Here is a 15,227-nt window from a genome sequence, read left to right as displayed (position 1 = left end):
CTTGATTATAAGTAAAGACTGAATTTAATAAGTGGGTCTGGACAAGGTCTCGCTGTATCACAAAAAAATTGTTGATATTGTCAACAGTTTTCATCATATTCACTATAAAAACGATCGAAATTTAGCCAAACAGTACTCGACCAAGTGCACGTCTTATCCGATAAAAGATCCGTTATACTAATAGGTGGTTTTTTATCCATATTCTATACTAGTTATGGGAAGTGTGCATAGTCTACGCGTGTTTTTCAATACGTGTCAACACTCTGCTGTCAATTTGTCAGCTGTCAAAATATTACAAGAGAAGTACAAATCGTCAACCGTGATAAACGCAGATGACAAATATGACATAATTCACAAACAAACCGTTTATTATATCTAGTCGGAGTTAAGATTTTAAAAAAGTTAAAAGTAATTTACATATACAATTCAACTACGAAACTGATTATAGACAAACAATATTAATGTTTCAAAATCATGACTGATGGAAATAAATCTCTAAGAATTGACTGGTTTGATGGAACCGTTATAGAAGAGACGAGGCCAAGTTCCTCGCAATTCGCTGATGAAGAAGTTGCCATTGCCAAACCTCAGAAAGCTTTAGATATTGAAAGGAAACCTATTGGGTTCAAACGGCTTCTTGACATTTCCTTTATGAAACCGCCTTCTCTCAACATAGAATTAGCCAATAGGCCTGGGTTTTGGCTTTTGTTTAATAGCGAATTAAAGGACGATTATATTGTTTTGATTGTGAAAATATTAGCAGTTTTATATAAATCATTGGACCGCGGTGAAAAAAGTAAAGTTAGTTTTTTGCTAAAAACTAAGTTTCTTGAGTCAACATTCTTGGAACAGCTTCAGGATTACTTAGCTAAGATACCTTTAGTGAGAATAGTTGAAAAACGTATAAATATGCAGTTTTGGGATGATGTTGAATCATTTTACAATAATGTTTATGAGTTATTTCAAGGTATCTTTAACTATAGAGATTATTCAAAGGGGTTCTTAAGTCTATTGAATGATTTAGTTGAAACTGCGGAATTAAGTGCTATAGGAGCCCAAGAAGAACACAGTGAAAGAATTGGTCAAAATTATTATACAAAGATATCTGGATTGAAAGAACAAATTTTACTATCAATATCTCAGGTACTTATTCTGTGCTCTTTAATGGGAATAATTTTTTTAATAATAGATTCATGAGCCTATATGAACAATCTCTTAAGTATTCAAAAATTTGATATTTTAAAGTTTGAGACAATTGAAGATTTTAAATATAACAGTATAACAATATTTTTTATTTAGTTCTTACAAATAATGAGTTAGAATTTGAACAATACAAATTACAAGAACATTTACTCATAATATAACTTTTAATTTTTTTTTATTGCAGAGTGATGAAACAATTATCATACAAAATAAAAAGCATGACTTAAATAGTTTTAGAAACATCCCAATCTTTCCCACAAAGGAGGACCTGCTTGGTGATCCTTTAGTGAATATTCAGCCAAATATAATTCATGGTGCTTATTCAAATGTGGAACACTATTTAGATGTTCAGTTCAGGCTGTTGAGAGAAGATTGCTTTGGGCCACTCAGAGATGGAATATGTTGGTAAACATTTTTTAATGACATGTCTTGCATGTTATTAATTTGATACACCTATAACTAGTGGCTGCTGGAATATATTGTTGTAAAAATTTCTGTCTGCTAAACAAGTTTAAATTTAATATTTCTGAAATGAAAAACAGAATTTGAACTAACAATTTTGTTTAATGTATATTCAGTATTAATAACTTATATTTATGTATTTGTATGTAAACAATTTCAGCAAAATATTTACAAAATCCAAACAAAAGAAGACATGAAAACATAAGGTTGGTGTAGTATTTAACAAAATAATAGTTTACTTCTATGTGTAAATTTAAAAACATCTCAAAATGGAATTTATTTATACTTAATAATTATGTATACACTCCAATGAGATAGACACATTTTTCATTGTTTTTATTTCTTAGTCAAAATTGACATATGGACAACAATATTAAGTTAAAGACTTAATTGCAATAATGGGAAATTAAATAGATTAATGCATCTCTTTTGAGTGTTCAACCTAAAGTCTCATAATCAGATGTTTGATGTTTATTTGTAATGTATAAAGCAACACACTTATACTATTTATACTAAGTCTGTTTTAATAAAAATAATCCTTTTAAGAGTGTATCCAAAAGTAAGAATAATATCCACATATCTAAGTGCAAACAAAGTGGGCTACTTAGTAGATATTGCTTGGAATGAACGGAATAGTCGGAAATCCGTTGATTGTACAAAATATGGATTCAATAAGCAACTTATGTTTGGATCATTGTTACTCTTTACAAGTGACAACTTCAATAATATACTATGTGCGTCTGTTTTGGATGTTAATCCTGGATTACTATGCGAAGGTTATGTAAGTATAACATTTGTTTAATCATTTGCATGTTCTACTGTCATGAGGGTGGAATCTGATTCCGGGCAGATAGTATAAATCACTTTTGGAAAAATTTATGTTGTCTCAAATAAGAAATTTTTGGCATTTGTACATTAAATCAAAACAAGCTCATAATTGTTTGTCTCTATTATTACTGAATGGGACAGCAAAATTTTTAAGCTCTTAAAGTTCTTGAGTATATAAATACGTAATTAGCTATGATTAATTAAAAATAATTGTGTATACAATAGATGTTTTATTTGTGTGAGTTTTTGTAATTTTATTACAGATTTTCGTTTAGAATTATGTGTATAGTTTTGCGAATTTAGTCTTCTGTATAGCATTAGGATAAACCGAAACTAATTGGCATATCATAGTATAGGTCTGTAATATGATTATGGTTTCTCATTATTGCTTCAGCTGTATATAAATAAATAATAAAAACTTTAACAAAATACATATATTCTAGTCCCTGTGTTGTGGGTAACTAGATAACAATTAGTCACGGAACATTTTTAAAACAGTTCTTTGAGAAAAAGTAGATTTAATGTTACAGCTAACATCGGAATATTGGGCGTTGACATATCGAATAACGTCCAGTTTCGCGGTCATTTGGAAGGGAAGGCTAAATTAGCCTCCAAAAACCTTGGTGTGCTCAGCAAGGCGAGACGGTACTTCACTCCGGGCCACCGCTTGCAACTCTATAAAGCGCAAATTCGGCCCCACATGGAATACTGTTCTCACCTCTGGGCGGAAGCTCCCCAGTACCAGCTCCTTCCACTAGACCGTATTCAACGAAGAGCGGTTCGAATCGTCGACGACCAATCACTTTCCGTGCGGCTTGATCCCTTGGCGTTGCGTAGAGATGTTGGGTCCCTCTGCATCTTCTACCGCATTTACCATGGGGAGTGTTCAGAAGAGTTGTTCGGTCTAATACCCGCAGCTGAGTTTCATTATCGGACGTCAAGGCAAAAATACAAAATACCATCCGTATCACCTCGACGTCCGTCGTTCCACAACTGAGCGTTTTCTGAGGCAGTTTTTGCCGCGCACCAACACTATGTGGAACCAGCTGCCCTCTGAAGTATTTCCAATTCGATTTAGGGTCCTTCAAGAAAAGAGCGTACCAATTCTTGAAAGGCCGGCAACGCACTTGCGAGCCTTCTGGCAATGTGAGTGTCCATGGGCGGCGGTATCGCTTCACATCAGGTGAGCCTCTTGTCCGTTTGCCTGCTATTACATTAAAGCAAGGCACGCTAATCGAATTGTCATTATATCTTGCTATGTGTTAATATTTTGATTTTTAATCATATATGTTTTCAGATTGCAGTTGCATTTGATAGACCACTTTCACGAAATATATTCTCTCAGAAATTCCTAATGGTTGAAAGTGAGGTGTTTTTTGAGCCATACCACAGGGTCCTTAAAGTCTTGCAGAACTGCAAACCAGATAAGTTGCCTATGAAGAATTATATTGTGGATGTTCAGGTACGTACTTGTTATATAGAAAATATGTGTTGAATTAATTATTTTATAATAAACAAAACAAGCTTTTTACTAAATTTGTCTTAGCGTTTTTTAAAGCGAACCAATTTTTAAAAGGCCGGCAACGCACTTGCGACTCTTCTTGCAGTGTGAAAGTCCACTCGCAGCAGCACTTAAGTGAGCCCTCCTGTCTGTTTGCCCCATTCTATTAAAAAAAACACTCAACAAATTTGTTCCCTTTTTTGGATTCATGCTGTCATCATAGTTGTATAGTGCATTTTAATATATTTGGAAATTAAAACTTTATAATCAAGAGTCGCAATAATTTGCTTACAGGCAAACACAAACACGCCTGCTTACTTAACCTCAGACACGATTTACAGTATTCAAAGTAAAAATGGTGAAATATACTTTCCCGTGTTAGATAACTCACAATGGCCCACTTCAGATGCATTTGACTTAGACCAGTCCCAAATGGAGGCATACAATTTCGCTCTAACAAAAGAATTCGCAGTAATACAAGGCCCTCCTGGTACGGGCAAAACGTTCCTAGGAGTCAAAATCGCTTCCATTATTCTAAAGAACTTGTCCCTAGACGGTACACCAATGCTAATAATTTGTTACACGAACCACGCCTTGGATCAGTTTTTAGAAGGAATTTTGAACATAACAGATAATATCGTGAGACTTGGCAGTCAAAGTAAAAGCAAAATACTGGAATCGTATACGTTACACAATTTGAGATCGAAGAGAAAGTCGAAATATGGATATCTATACGCCAGTAAGCGGTCGGAAATGGAAAAAGTATTTGATAAAATGATGGAAATTCAAACTGATATTGACAAGTGCGGAAAGGAACTACTGTGCTATGCGGCGATTAAGCCATTTTTGAATTTGGAACTGAAAAGTTGCGATGAAGATCCAGTACTAGCGTGGCTGTTCGGAAATGAAAAACTTGCAGTTGACGAAGTTGATGATTGGGAAAAAGAGTGTGAAGAAGAAGTTTTAGGAACGGAGAAAGTTGAAACGTGTTTTTCAGAAGATTGGGCTTTGAAAGAAATTGATTCAATGAAAAATAGTATTAAATATGTCGAAGATATTACGGATGTGAGTATGGACAGTCGGAAAATGATAGAGAAATTCCAACTCCAGATTGAGAAGATACATCAGCGGCTGGATTGTTTTAAGGTATAATTTTGATATATTTTTTAGTTTTGTTAAATAACTAGTGTAAAATAATTGTTAATACCTGAATACCTACAACTGAGAGAAAAGAGCCTACCACTTCTTAAAAGGCCGGCAACGCACTCGCGAGCCCTTTGGTATTAAGCGTCCTGCACCATTGCCCAATGTTCTTTTTTTAAATATTTTCAGAAATATATGAAACTACAAAATGAGGGTAGGAAAATCAAATTTGAATCAATAAAGGATTTATATAGTTTGGCGATTGATGAGAGATGGGATGTGTATTTCTACGTAGTGGACCTTCTTAAAAACGAATTAATTAAGAAAATGGAAGAGTTATTGGTAAGTTTTTGGAGTTTACTCCTTAAGAAACGATTTGATTTATAAGGCCCGGTACGGAAATTTTATGAGGAGTAAAATCAAGTGTAACACGAAAAGTTGAGGCGTTACTTAGAAAGAGACAAACATATTTATCTGTAGGATTGAACTCATTCTCTCTCTAAAATTGGATTTGTATAAATTGAACACAATGATTATTGTTATTTTTTTTGTAAATAATTTTACGTTTTTTTACTAAAATCACAGCTTTTACTGTATCTTGAAGTCCCGAAACTCTAAGACACATTCCTGCTTTTTACTTAACATTTTAATGATTCCGTTTAAATTTTGTGTAGTATTGAACTTGGTCACGAGATGGCGTTATTACCAAAAGCATAATTCTACTCACAGACGGTAGATTTTGAGTATAACGATGATGTGTATCTGCAATAGGCAAATGTAAATATATAAAAAAAATCAATGCTGCTACTACCTTTTTAGGTCTGGGCCTCAGATTCTGTATCTGTTTCATGATCATCTGTAAATTGAATAGGCAAGTAGGTGATCAGCCTTCTGTGCCTGTCGCCGTCGGTCTAAGGCAATCCGCACAATGTTCTTAACGGTTCAAGCTAATGTTAAATGAAGGAACCTACGACCTCAGGGATGGGAGTCGCATGCTGAAGCCACTAGGCCAACAGTGCTCCTTCCAAATACAAATATATACCTGCACGTATTCCTGAGTAGCAACTGTTGAGTTTCATTATCAGATGTCAAGGCTGTACACCTTGACGTCAATCGTTCCACAACTGAGCGTTTTTTCCGCACAAAACTATGTGGAACCAGCTGCCCACCAAAGTATTTTCGAACCGATTCGGCTTACCAATTCTTAAAATTCCGGCAACGCACTTGCGAGCCTTCTGGCAATGTAATGTATGTATGTATGTCCATGGGCGGTGGTAGCACTTAACATAGGTGCCTATTACATAAAAAAACACCTTATCTATAAACAAAAGGTCTCCACATTTGACCAACTATGTGATTGTATAAGGTTGTGTTTGTCGCGGACGACTCAGGTCGTAATATCTATAAGGATTAATACATATATGTTACAAATGATTCAAAGAAAACATTTTTTTAACCGGATTAAAGCTTATAATTATTTACATAATTTTAAATTTTCCGACGTTTCGCGTGCTTTACAGCGTGCGTGGTCACGGTGACAAAAAATATATATTTAAAATTATGTCAATAATTATAAGTTTATAATAATACAAATAGCTTTAATCCGGTTAAAAAAATGTTTTCTTTCTCGGTATTTCATCAAACACTATATGAATTTTGTCTAGTACAAATATGCTTTCAAACCAGTGAGCACTGGTAGCCTAATGGCTTCAGATACGATCCCCGGGTGTACAAGCAATGGTCTTTCTATGTACACGTTTAACATTCTCTCGAACGGTAAAGGAAAACATCGTGAGGAAACCGGCCTTAGACCCAAAAATTCGTCGGCGTCTATCAGGCACAGGATGCTGATCATGGACTTGTTAGATTGGCAAATGAAACATGCAGAAATCTGAACAGCCCAGACATGAAAAGTTTATAAATAGCCGTTACTACCAAGGCTGTAATTAATTAAATCCATTGTAATATTATGCAAATTAGTGATAAACTCTTATTAATATATGAATTAAGTTTTTTTTTAATTACGTAATTTTATGGGAAACTTGAAGATTAAAATGTTTCAACGTTTTGCCTCTCTGACAAATGAGTTGAAGGGATTAAAATAAAATTTCCTATCATAATTATTTAAAGAAAAATAAGATTAACTGACTTGACCACCACCATATAACAATTAACAGGAGCAGCACAACGGTCTAGCGACTGAATTGGAAGAAATATCGACACTTATCGACGGCGATGTTATGAAGACGGTCCGCGTGGTTGGAGTCACCACCACATTTGCGGCTAGACGACATAACCTGATGCGAAAGTTGCTTTCGCCAATTGGTAAACATTTCCTTCTATTCATATGAGATGATGTTAAGTAATACCAAGGACACATAATTCCAGAGGGTTCGCGAGTGCGATGCCGGCCGGTTCTTTGACCAAATGCTTCTAAATATCGGGATGAACCTGATAAAAAAAATTATTTACCCAACTAACACTCCATTATTTATGAAAATCGAATCAGAAGTTTTTTATACGATACATTTCTACTTATATTTTATTGGTACAGACATAATTCTGATATATTTGAAGTCAGTTGTTGCTTTTAATGGTGACATGCAAGTTATATATACACGTGTTAAAAGTCCTACTTCTTTGGCGTAGCAAGATAAAAATCTTTTCAAAAAATTTATTCTACGTTTTCTACAAACAAACGACCTAACATTATAAAAAAACTAAAATGTTGACTATAGCTAACTTCAGGGTGTCGGTTTCTTGTGACGGCGTGTGCGTATCGTAAAAATTTACTCTCATCATTTTTCTCTAGCGCGACAAAAGAAGTATAACTTCAAAACTAAAATGTTGACTAAAGCTGACTTCAGGGTGTCGGTTTCTTGTGACGGTGTGTGCGTATCGTAAAAAAATACTGCCATCATTTTTCTCTAGCGCGACAAAAGAAGTATAACTTCAAAACTAAAATGTTGACTATAGCTAACTTCAGGGTGTCGGTTTTTTGTGACGGTGTGTGTGCGTATCGTAAAAAAATACTGCCATCATTTTTCTCTAGCGCGACAAAAGAAGTATAACTTCAAAACTAAAATGTTGACTAAAGCTGACTTCAGGGTGTCGGTTTCTTGTGACGGTGTGTGCGTATCGTAAAAAAATACTGCCATCATTTTTCTCTAGCGCGACAAAAGAAGTATAACTTCAAAACTAAAATGTTGACTAAAGCTGACTTCAGGGTGTCGGTTTTTTGTGACGGTGTGCGCGCGCATCGTAAAAATTTACTCTCATCGTTTTTCCCTAGCGCGCCAAAAGACGTATAACTTCAAAACTAAAATGTTGACTAAAGCTGACTTCAGGGTGTCGGTTTCTTGTGACGGTGTGCGCGCGCATCGTAAAAATTTACTCTCATCGTTTTTCCCTAGCGCGCCAAAAGACGTATAACTTCAAAACTAAAATGTTGACTATAGCTAACTTCAGGGTGTTGGTTTTTTGTGACGGTATGCGAGCGCATCATAAAAATTTACTCCCATCATTTTTCCCTAACGCGACAAAAGAACTTCAAAAATTGTGGTGGATTCGTAGGTATCCATGATAATTCTTAATTTATTGAAGCATACAATAACTCCGGTTATTATTGTGTTAGTTGCAATATGGTCCTAAATATTATATTAGGTCCTTACATATGAAATTGGCCTTTTGTATGAGAGGAACAAAACGTAGATTTTTTAATAAAACATTCGGACGGGAATCAATAAATGTTTGACGGCGATTCCGAGTGGTCCATCAGAGTAGATTTTTTAAATTATTAGCTATATAGTATGCCCTAACGCAATATATACATAATATCTACGATTATAAAATACCTATAAATAAAAATTTTAAATTTAATTTTAGTTATTGTTGAAGAGGCAGCCGAAGTGTTAGAAGCTCACATTGTTGCTTCATTGACTACGAGATGCCAACATCTCATACTTATTGGTAAGATCTCCTATATATTCATGTTGCTCTGGTACTTTTTTAAATAGTTTTTAATTTATTTTATAATATGTACGTTTTCACGTCTCATAAAATCAATATTCAGTTTGTGAATATTGTTTTGACTATATAGGTAGGTAACTCATTAAAACATTACGATACAAATCGAACTAACTAATTGTTTCATTGTTATCGATAAAAATAAATCTGGGTTAGGTTAAATGCTTCGGTTAATATATATTCCGTTCGCCCTTAGTCGTTATTTTCACAACGTGATCATTAACATTTTCGTAACAGAACTAGTCTAAAATCTAAGGCTAAACCACTCCTTATGTGGAAATTGTCTTCGTTTTTACAACAGAATCAACAAATAAGAGAATTATCACTAAAAAACTCGTTAAACGTAAATTAATCAATAAGCTTTTTATAAATCCTTGGGATTGATTTGCTCTAGTTCAAACAATTTGTATGACTCAAAAATTGGCTATTAAAGAGTGTCGGAAAGTATCTTGCCCGCTCTACGACTGACTTGCGAACTGGTAGTAAATGTAATTTTAGAATCAATTTAACATCTTTTCTGTTGATGTCATAAGTGTACTTAGTTATGAATAAATAACGAATAAGATAATAAAATATTTCGTTAATTACAAGTAAAGGTTCAAATATTTTATTTAAAATTAAATTAATAGCCGTCATGTCAAGTTATTTAAATTTATTTGCTCTAAAATAATTCCTGAAATATATATACATATCAACGTAAGATTGGTGTAATTAAAATAAGATTTAGTCATTTATATATACAGGGTGTCACAAAAGTCGACGTCAAGTCGAAATTTTCTCATAGGTAATGCCACACCAGTTATCAGAAAATTTTTAAAAATAAATTAAGTCATGTATTTTTGAGGTTATGGATATTTTTTTGTTATTCCAGAAAATGCACACCATGTGACAGTTTTTTCATTCCTGTTGTTACAAATATTTACTTTTTGCCAATTTTTCTTCTCTTACGTCATCCCGAATAGTGATTTATGTAACCTATCATCTTAAACTCTGTGCTGATCACTCCAACTTTTAGGAAAATTTCCATAACTTCAAAAATACATGACTAAATTTTTTCTTTTTTAATTTTTCTGATAACTGGTGTGGCATTACCTATGAGAAAATTTCGACTTGACGTCGACTTTTGGGACACCCTGTATATATTATTCCGTTATACATCACACACAAACTACTTTATCTTGTAGGAATTTGTGTATGTTTCAGTCTTATGCGTTAAATTGCGACATTTTAATGCGACAATATATTTAACGATAATATTGTAACAAATACTAACGTTGGAATTCGGAAAATAAATTGTGAATTTTTAAGGGCAAAGTGATGGGTATGTTTAATCAAGAAGTTGTAGAATTAATTTATTATTGTTTATAGGTGATCACAAACAACTTCGCCCATCCACTGCGCACTACAAGTTGGCTAAATTCTATAATTTCGAAATCTCACTCTTTGAACGAATGATAAAGAACACAGTACACTCAAAAACATTGACCACTCAACGGCGAATGTGTCCGAAATTTGTGGAACTTTTGGTACCGACTATTTATGACAAGCTTGATAGTCACTCTAGTGTTTATGGTTACAACAACGTACGAGGAATGAAGGATAATCTATACTTCTTTAGCCATAGTGTGTATGAGGATTCCGAGGTATGTTAAACCACAGATATCTTTAACTCTTTCTGGCAAATTGTGTTTACGCTGTGATGATATTACTTTTACGCTCTTGGTATGAGAGCCATATATTAAGTGCTACTTTTTAATTTGTTAAAATAGTAAATTAAGATGAATAAATCATATTTGGTCTGTTTTAATGATGCATTTATCACCACTGTGTTATTATTTTTCTTTCAATGACTCGTATTTATCACCTTCTCAATTTCGCCTGGCAATAAAGCTGATTTCGACCTTCTACATGGTGGTGGTCAAGCAGTGTTGGCCCAGTGGCTGTAGCGTGTAACTTTTGTTCCTGTTGGGAGGTTCGATTCTTGTACAAAATCATGAAACCGGCATAACAGTCAGTAGGCTGATCACCTACCTGTCTATGAAATAAAAAGAATCTAAAAGATTAATCTGGTGTAGTTTTAAGGAGTCGTCGGCTGCTGCACGGCTTTTTACTTTTGTGTTGTATTGATGACTTACCTATTCGACTACCTAATCTAAATATTTAAATGTAAAAAATTAAGTTCTTAAAATAATTTGAAACTCAATAGGCCACAGATATATTTCTAATCAACAAGTGTTTTAATAACCACGACGGAAGGTCGGACTCAAGTAAATTATTAACAAATTTTTTTATTTCGAAAAGTCCGTAATCATTTATTGATTGAACTATTTTATTCATTATCTCGAGCATGTTGGTGAGCGAGTTACGATTCCTTCAGCTTCAAATTATCCAGTGGGCCAATTAACATTGATTTTATTCAATTTTTCGAGTATTTTTCAAATTATCGAAAACTCTTCAAATTATCGAGAGCCCACTGTATATAATTTTTGTGTATAAATCTAACGACGAGTAGCAAATAACAGTTATCCTAGATCAGAGATTCGGTATTGATCTATTTGCACACTGGATATCTGGAAAAAGCTGCGGAATCTAAGTGTTTTACCACCTTTATTGGGTTCATGATTATGGTTAGATAAACACCTTTATTCTATAATTTAGGGCTTAGAAGACACTTGGAGCAACAAAAATACATTCGAAGCCCAATGGAGTGTAGCGCTTGCTAATTATTTAAGAATTATGAATTATTCAGCTGAAGATATCACAATTTTAAGCACATATACTGGTCAGGCTGCGCTTATAAATGAGGTAGGGTATGTCTACGTGAATCCTATATTGTATATAATGCATTTTTTGCTTAACAGCTAACTACTGTATTTAATAATTAAATGAAACTGACAATCATGAAATGATGATCCACTCTAGAGACTCTAGATTCACATCTGTGAATCACGCAAATATGAAAGGCCGGCAACGCAATTGCGAGCCTTCTGGCAATTTGAGTGTCCATGGGCGGCGATATTACTTAACATCAGGTGAGCTCCTATTACAAAAAAAACATACACACACATCAAATTAGACAGATGAAGTGTAATAATGATGATGTACAATTAAAAATATGCGGTAACAGACTTATATTTATTTACGCCTTGTGCCCGAAGGGGTCAGCAGAGACCATGGATCTTCACTTGCAACGGTTGCTCGCTTGATCCATTTTTATGGCATTCATGCTTGATCGATTATGGGTACTTTTGTCCTTTCCCTTCTCTAGTACGCCCTGGATTCGTCCATAAACAAGGCCTACCCGACCTGACCTTACCATCCATGGTGGCCTCGTGTACTCTCTGCTTCTCATACATCAGTTCTATATGGCCATCCACCTCAGTATATCCTTTCGTATCCTTGTTACTCCTGCTAACATCCTCTTTTAGACTACACTGCTCACGTGTAACTCACTATTACTTATCACGCAATGTTATATCACACATACTTATTAACGCTTTCATTTCAATGGCATTTATTCTTCTGTCATTTGTTTTTGACAATTTACTGACGTTAAATTATTTTGTAGCTAAGCAAAAAGTATCAACTCCTACGCGATGTAAGGATCACAGTAGTAGACAACTACCAAGGGGAAGAGAGCAGGATAGTGATATTGTCTTTAGTTAGGAGCAACAGAGATGGCAATATAGGCTTTCTTTCGGCGGCAAATAGGATCTGTGTAGCTTTGTCTAGGGCTAAAGAAGGTAATAAAAGCAGTTTGTTAGTTGATCGTTATAATTAATTGGTAGAAAAAAATATTTTAACGATTTGGTTCGTCGAAACAGCAAAGGGTGGAATGCTTGTCCCTTCCATCTTCCCTTATGATATGGGTTCATCTAAGCCGCATCTCCTGGCCAGGCTTGCTCTCCAATAGGCCGCATCTCACTTAACATCAGGTCAGGATCATGGCCGGATCCTGAGTTTATGGTTCTCTGGGCAACCACGAGGAATTCCGCCGCAAAATAATTGACCGACCGAAAACAAGCAACGTGGAATTCCCCGTTCCGTTCCCACATGGTTTGATTGATCTCAGGGATTGCAACTTTATGATTGAATATTTAAAATTTCAAATAATTTTTTTTTATTCAAAATATTGCCTATTGTTTTCAGTGGTACTCTTTGTATCTCTGGGCTATTGCCCAAAAAGCCCTTAAGTAGATCCGCCCCTGGGTGGGATGTCCAGTTCTGTTTATAATTTTCTTTTACTATTTAGACAGAAAGCGATCGGTCTTCTGTCCCAATCAAACCATCTTTTCGTCGAAAAATGAACCCAAGACTGTTAATCATATATTTATTTTAGGTTTTTACATATTCGGTAACATAAACATACTTGGCACAGCGTCGTCAATATGGCAAGAAATTCATAAGAAATTGGTTTCTCTGAATGCTGTTGGACAAGCTTTTGAGGTGCAATGCTCAAGACATGGCCGAATTTGTAAGGTAAGTAACATTACGTAGGTCATTTCTGGTTTTTTTACAGGAATATCACAAGTCGGGACAAGGATGAAAGTAATACAGCTTAATTTCAGTGGATTTAAAAAAAAAACGATAAATAGTTTACAAAGAGTTTATGTAGTTCTCTCAATATGCGGGTACAAGTTGGAAGTGTTCAAGTATTACTTAACGAATATAGGGGGATGTCTTATAAAACGTTACAGATACCGGCAAACATCTTGAACAAATGTCCTTGCATGCGCAGAAGCGATTTTTAAGTCTCACTGTGAAGGCGGGCGGTGGTGTGCGGCGGCGGGAGAGTAACCTGTCGATCGCGCGATTGGTAAATCAGTTGACGTTTGTGTCGCGCGCTGTGTACGATGTGCAGTTTCCCCCACTCCCTTGTTTAATGCTCAAGAAGTTTGCCGGTATCTGTACGATGCATTACAGATCCAGGAAGGGATTCTCAAAACTATGACCCTATGAACTATTTGTTTACCCTTCAGAACGAGTAGAGATGCGGCATGAATTTATTAAAATGTTTTTTTCGTCAAAATTTCAAATGGAATGACCACTTAATTTTTTAACGGCACGTTACGTTTGATTATAATTATAATTTATGGAGACGTGGACCAGTCCTTCGCATAGCAGCCGACTCCTATCTTTTTTGATACATAATGGATTGCACCGAGTCTAGTATTAGTTAGAAGAGGGTTGTGCTGTCCGTATCCGATGAAGACTTCACCAGCTGTCTCTAGATCCTTCAAGAGCATTTCGCAGAGTCGGCGCAGCATGTCCTCGTTTGGATCTTGTGCACGGAGATGCCCTGGATCCCAATCTAGCATATCTCATAGTATTGAAGTTTCTATTCGTCTTGGAGGTTCTCCGCTGGTTTTGAAAGGGAAATTGCGTAACGTAATACTTGAACGCTCGTTACAGATCGTTAACGTCACCTCATGGTGACGCAAGCAAGAATTAATTAGGAAAATATATCAGGTAGTGTTAGGAGCAGGACTGCATAAATATCACCAATTTTTTCATTACTCGCGATGAATTTACAGATGGACCCTTATAAATTTGTTACAGATTGAAACGCCGCAAGCATTCAACGATTGTGTAAAGGAGCGTGTTTTAAAAAATTGTCCCTAAATAAATATATTAAAGTTGAGATAATTAGTGTTTTATTTTGTCACGATAAGTCGTGTATGTAAATGAATAAAATACATTTATAACTCACTTTCACACCGTCACACAAGCCAGCCGAGTAAGATAGATATTATGTATTCAATTATTTATATATCTTAATTTGTTTTTTGTTATATAATTTATGTTCGTTGTAGGATTACGAAAATTTATATTTGTACTTCAAGGCAACACTTCCAAGGAATGAATATTTAGGTAAGAGTACCTGGAGAGTCGGAGCCGTGTAGGTATTACCTCCAAAATCCTTCAACCAAAAAGCAGAATCGAAACAGTCAAACAACAGATTGGTCACATGGCCTCGGCTGAGATCTAGATCATGAATGTACTAAAATTAAAATGTAATTATTCATATTGGTATGTACACTAATGAACGTCAATATTAATCAAG

The 15,227-nt window shown here is 35.0% G+C and overlaps 1 protein-coding gene across 1 annotated transcript; it reads left to right on the top strand.

Annotated features, from left to right (window-relative positions):
* The first annotated feature begins 381 nt into the window (after nt 1–381).
* LOC123710129 (NFX1-type zinc finger-containing protein 1-like) lies at nt 382–14,805 on the top strand. Its single transcript, XM_045661852.1, has 14 exons — nt 382–1,143; nt 1,388–1,604; nt 1,826–1,871; nt 2,212–2,446; nt 3,791–3,955; nt 4,289–5,140; nt 5,327–5,479; nt 7,315–7,462; nt 9,023–9,106; nt 10,532–10,806; nt 11,822–11,968; nt 12,732–12,906; nt 13,503–13,642; nt 14,723–14,805. The coding sequence occupies exons 1-14, from the start codon at nt 475–477 to the stop codon at nt 14,783–14,785; spliced, it is 3,369 nt and encodes a 1,122-aa protein (XP_045517808.1). The 5' UTR covers nt 382–474; the 3' UTR covers nt 14,786–14,805.
* Nucleotides 14,806–15,227: the final 422 nt, after the last annotated feature.

Source organism: Pieris brassicae, chromosome 5 (assembly GCF_905147105.1).
Source record: "Pieris brassicae chromosome 5, ilPieBrab1.1, whole genome shotgun sequence".
Taxonomy (NCBI): Eukaryota; Metazoa; Arthropoda; class Insecta; order Lepidoptera; family Pieridae; genus Pieris; species Pieris brassicae.
The sequence above is the reverse complement of the archived record's forward strand: the minus strand, read 5'-3'. Positions and strand labels throughout refer to the sequence as shown.

Bases quoted from the DNA above. Each gene is read 5' to 3' on its own strand.
- LOC123710129 (XM_045661852.1), top strand. From the start codon at position 475: ATGACTGATGGAAATAAATCTCTAAGAATTGACTGGTTTGATGGAACC. The intron at 5,480-7,314 runs GTAAGTTTTTGG...AACAATTAACAG, and splicing joins AGAAAATGGAAGAGTTATTG to GAGCAGCACAACGGTCTAGC. The intron at 12,907-13,502 runs GTAATAAAAGCA...TATTTATTTTAG, and splicing joins TTTGTCTAGGGCTAAAGAAG to GTTTTTACATATTCGGTAAC.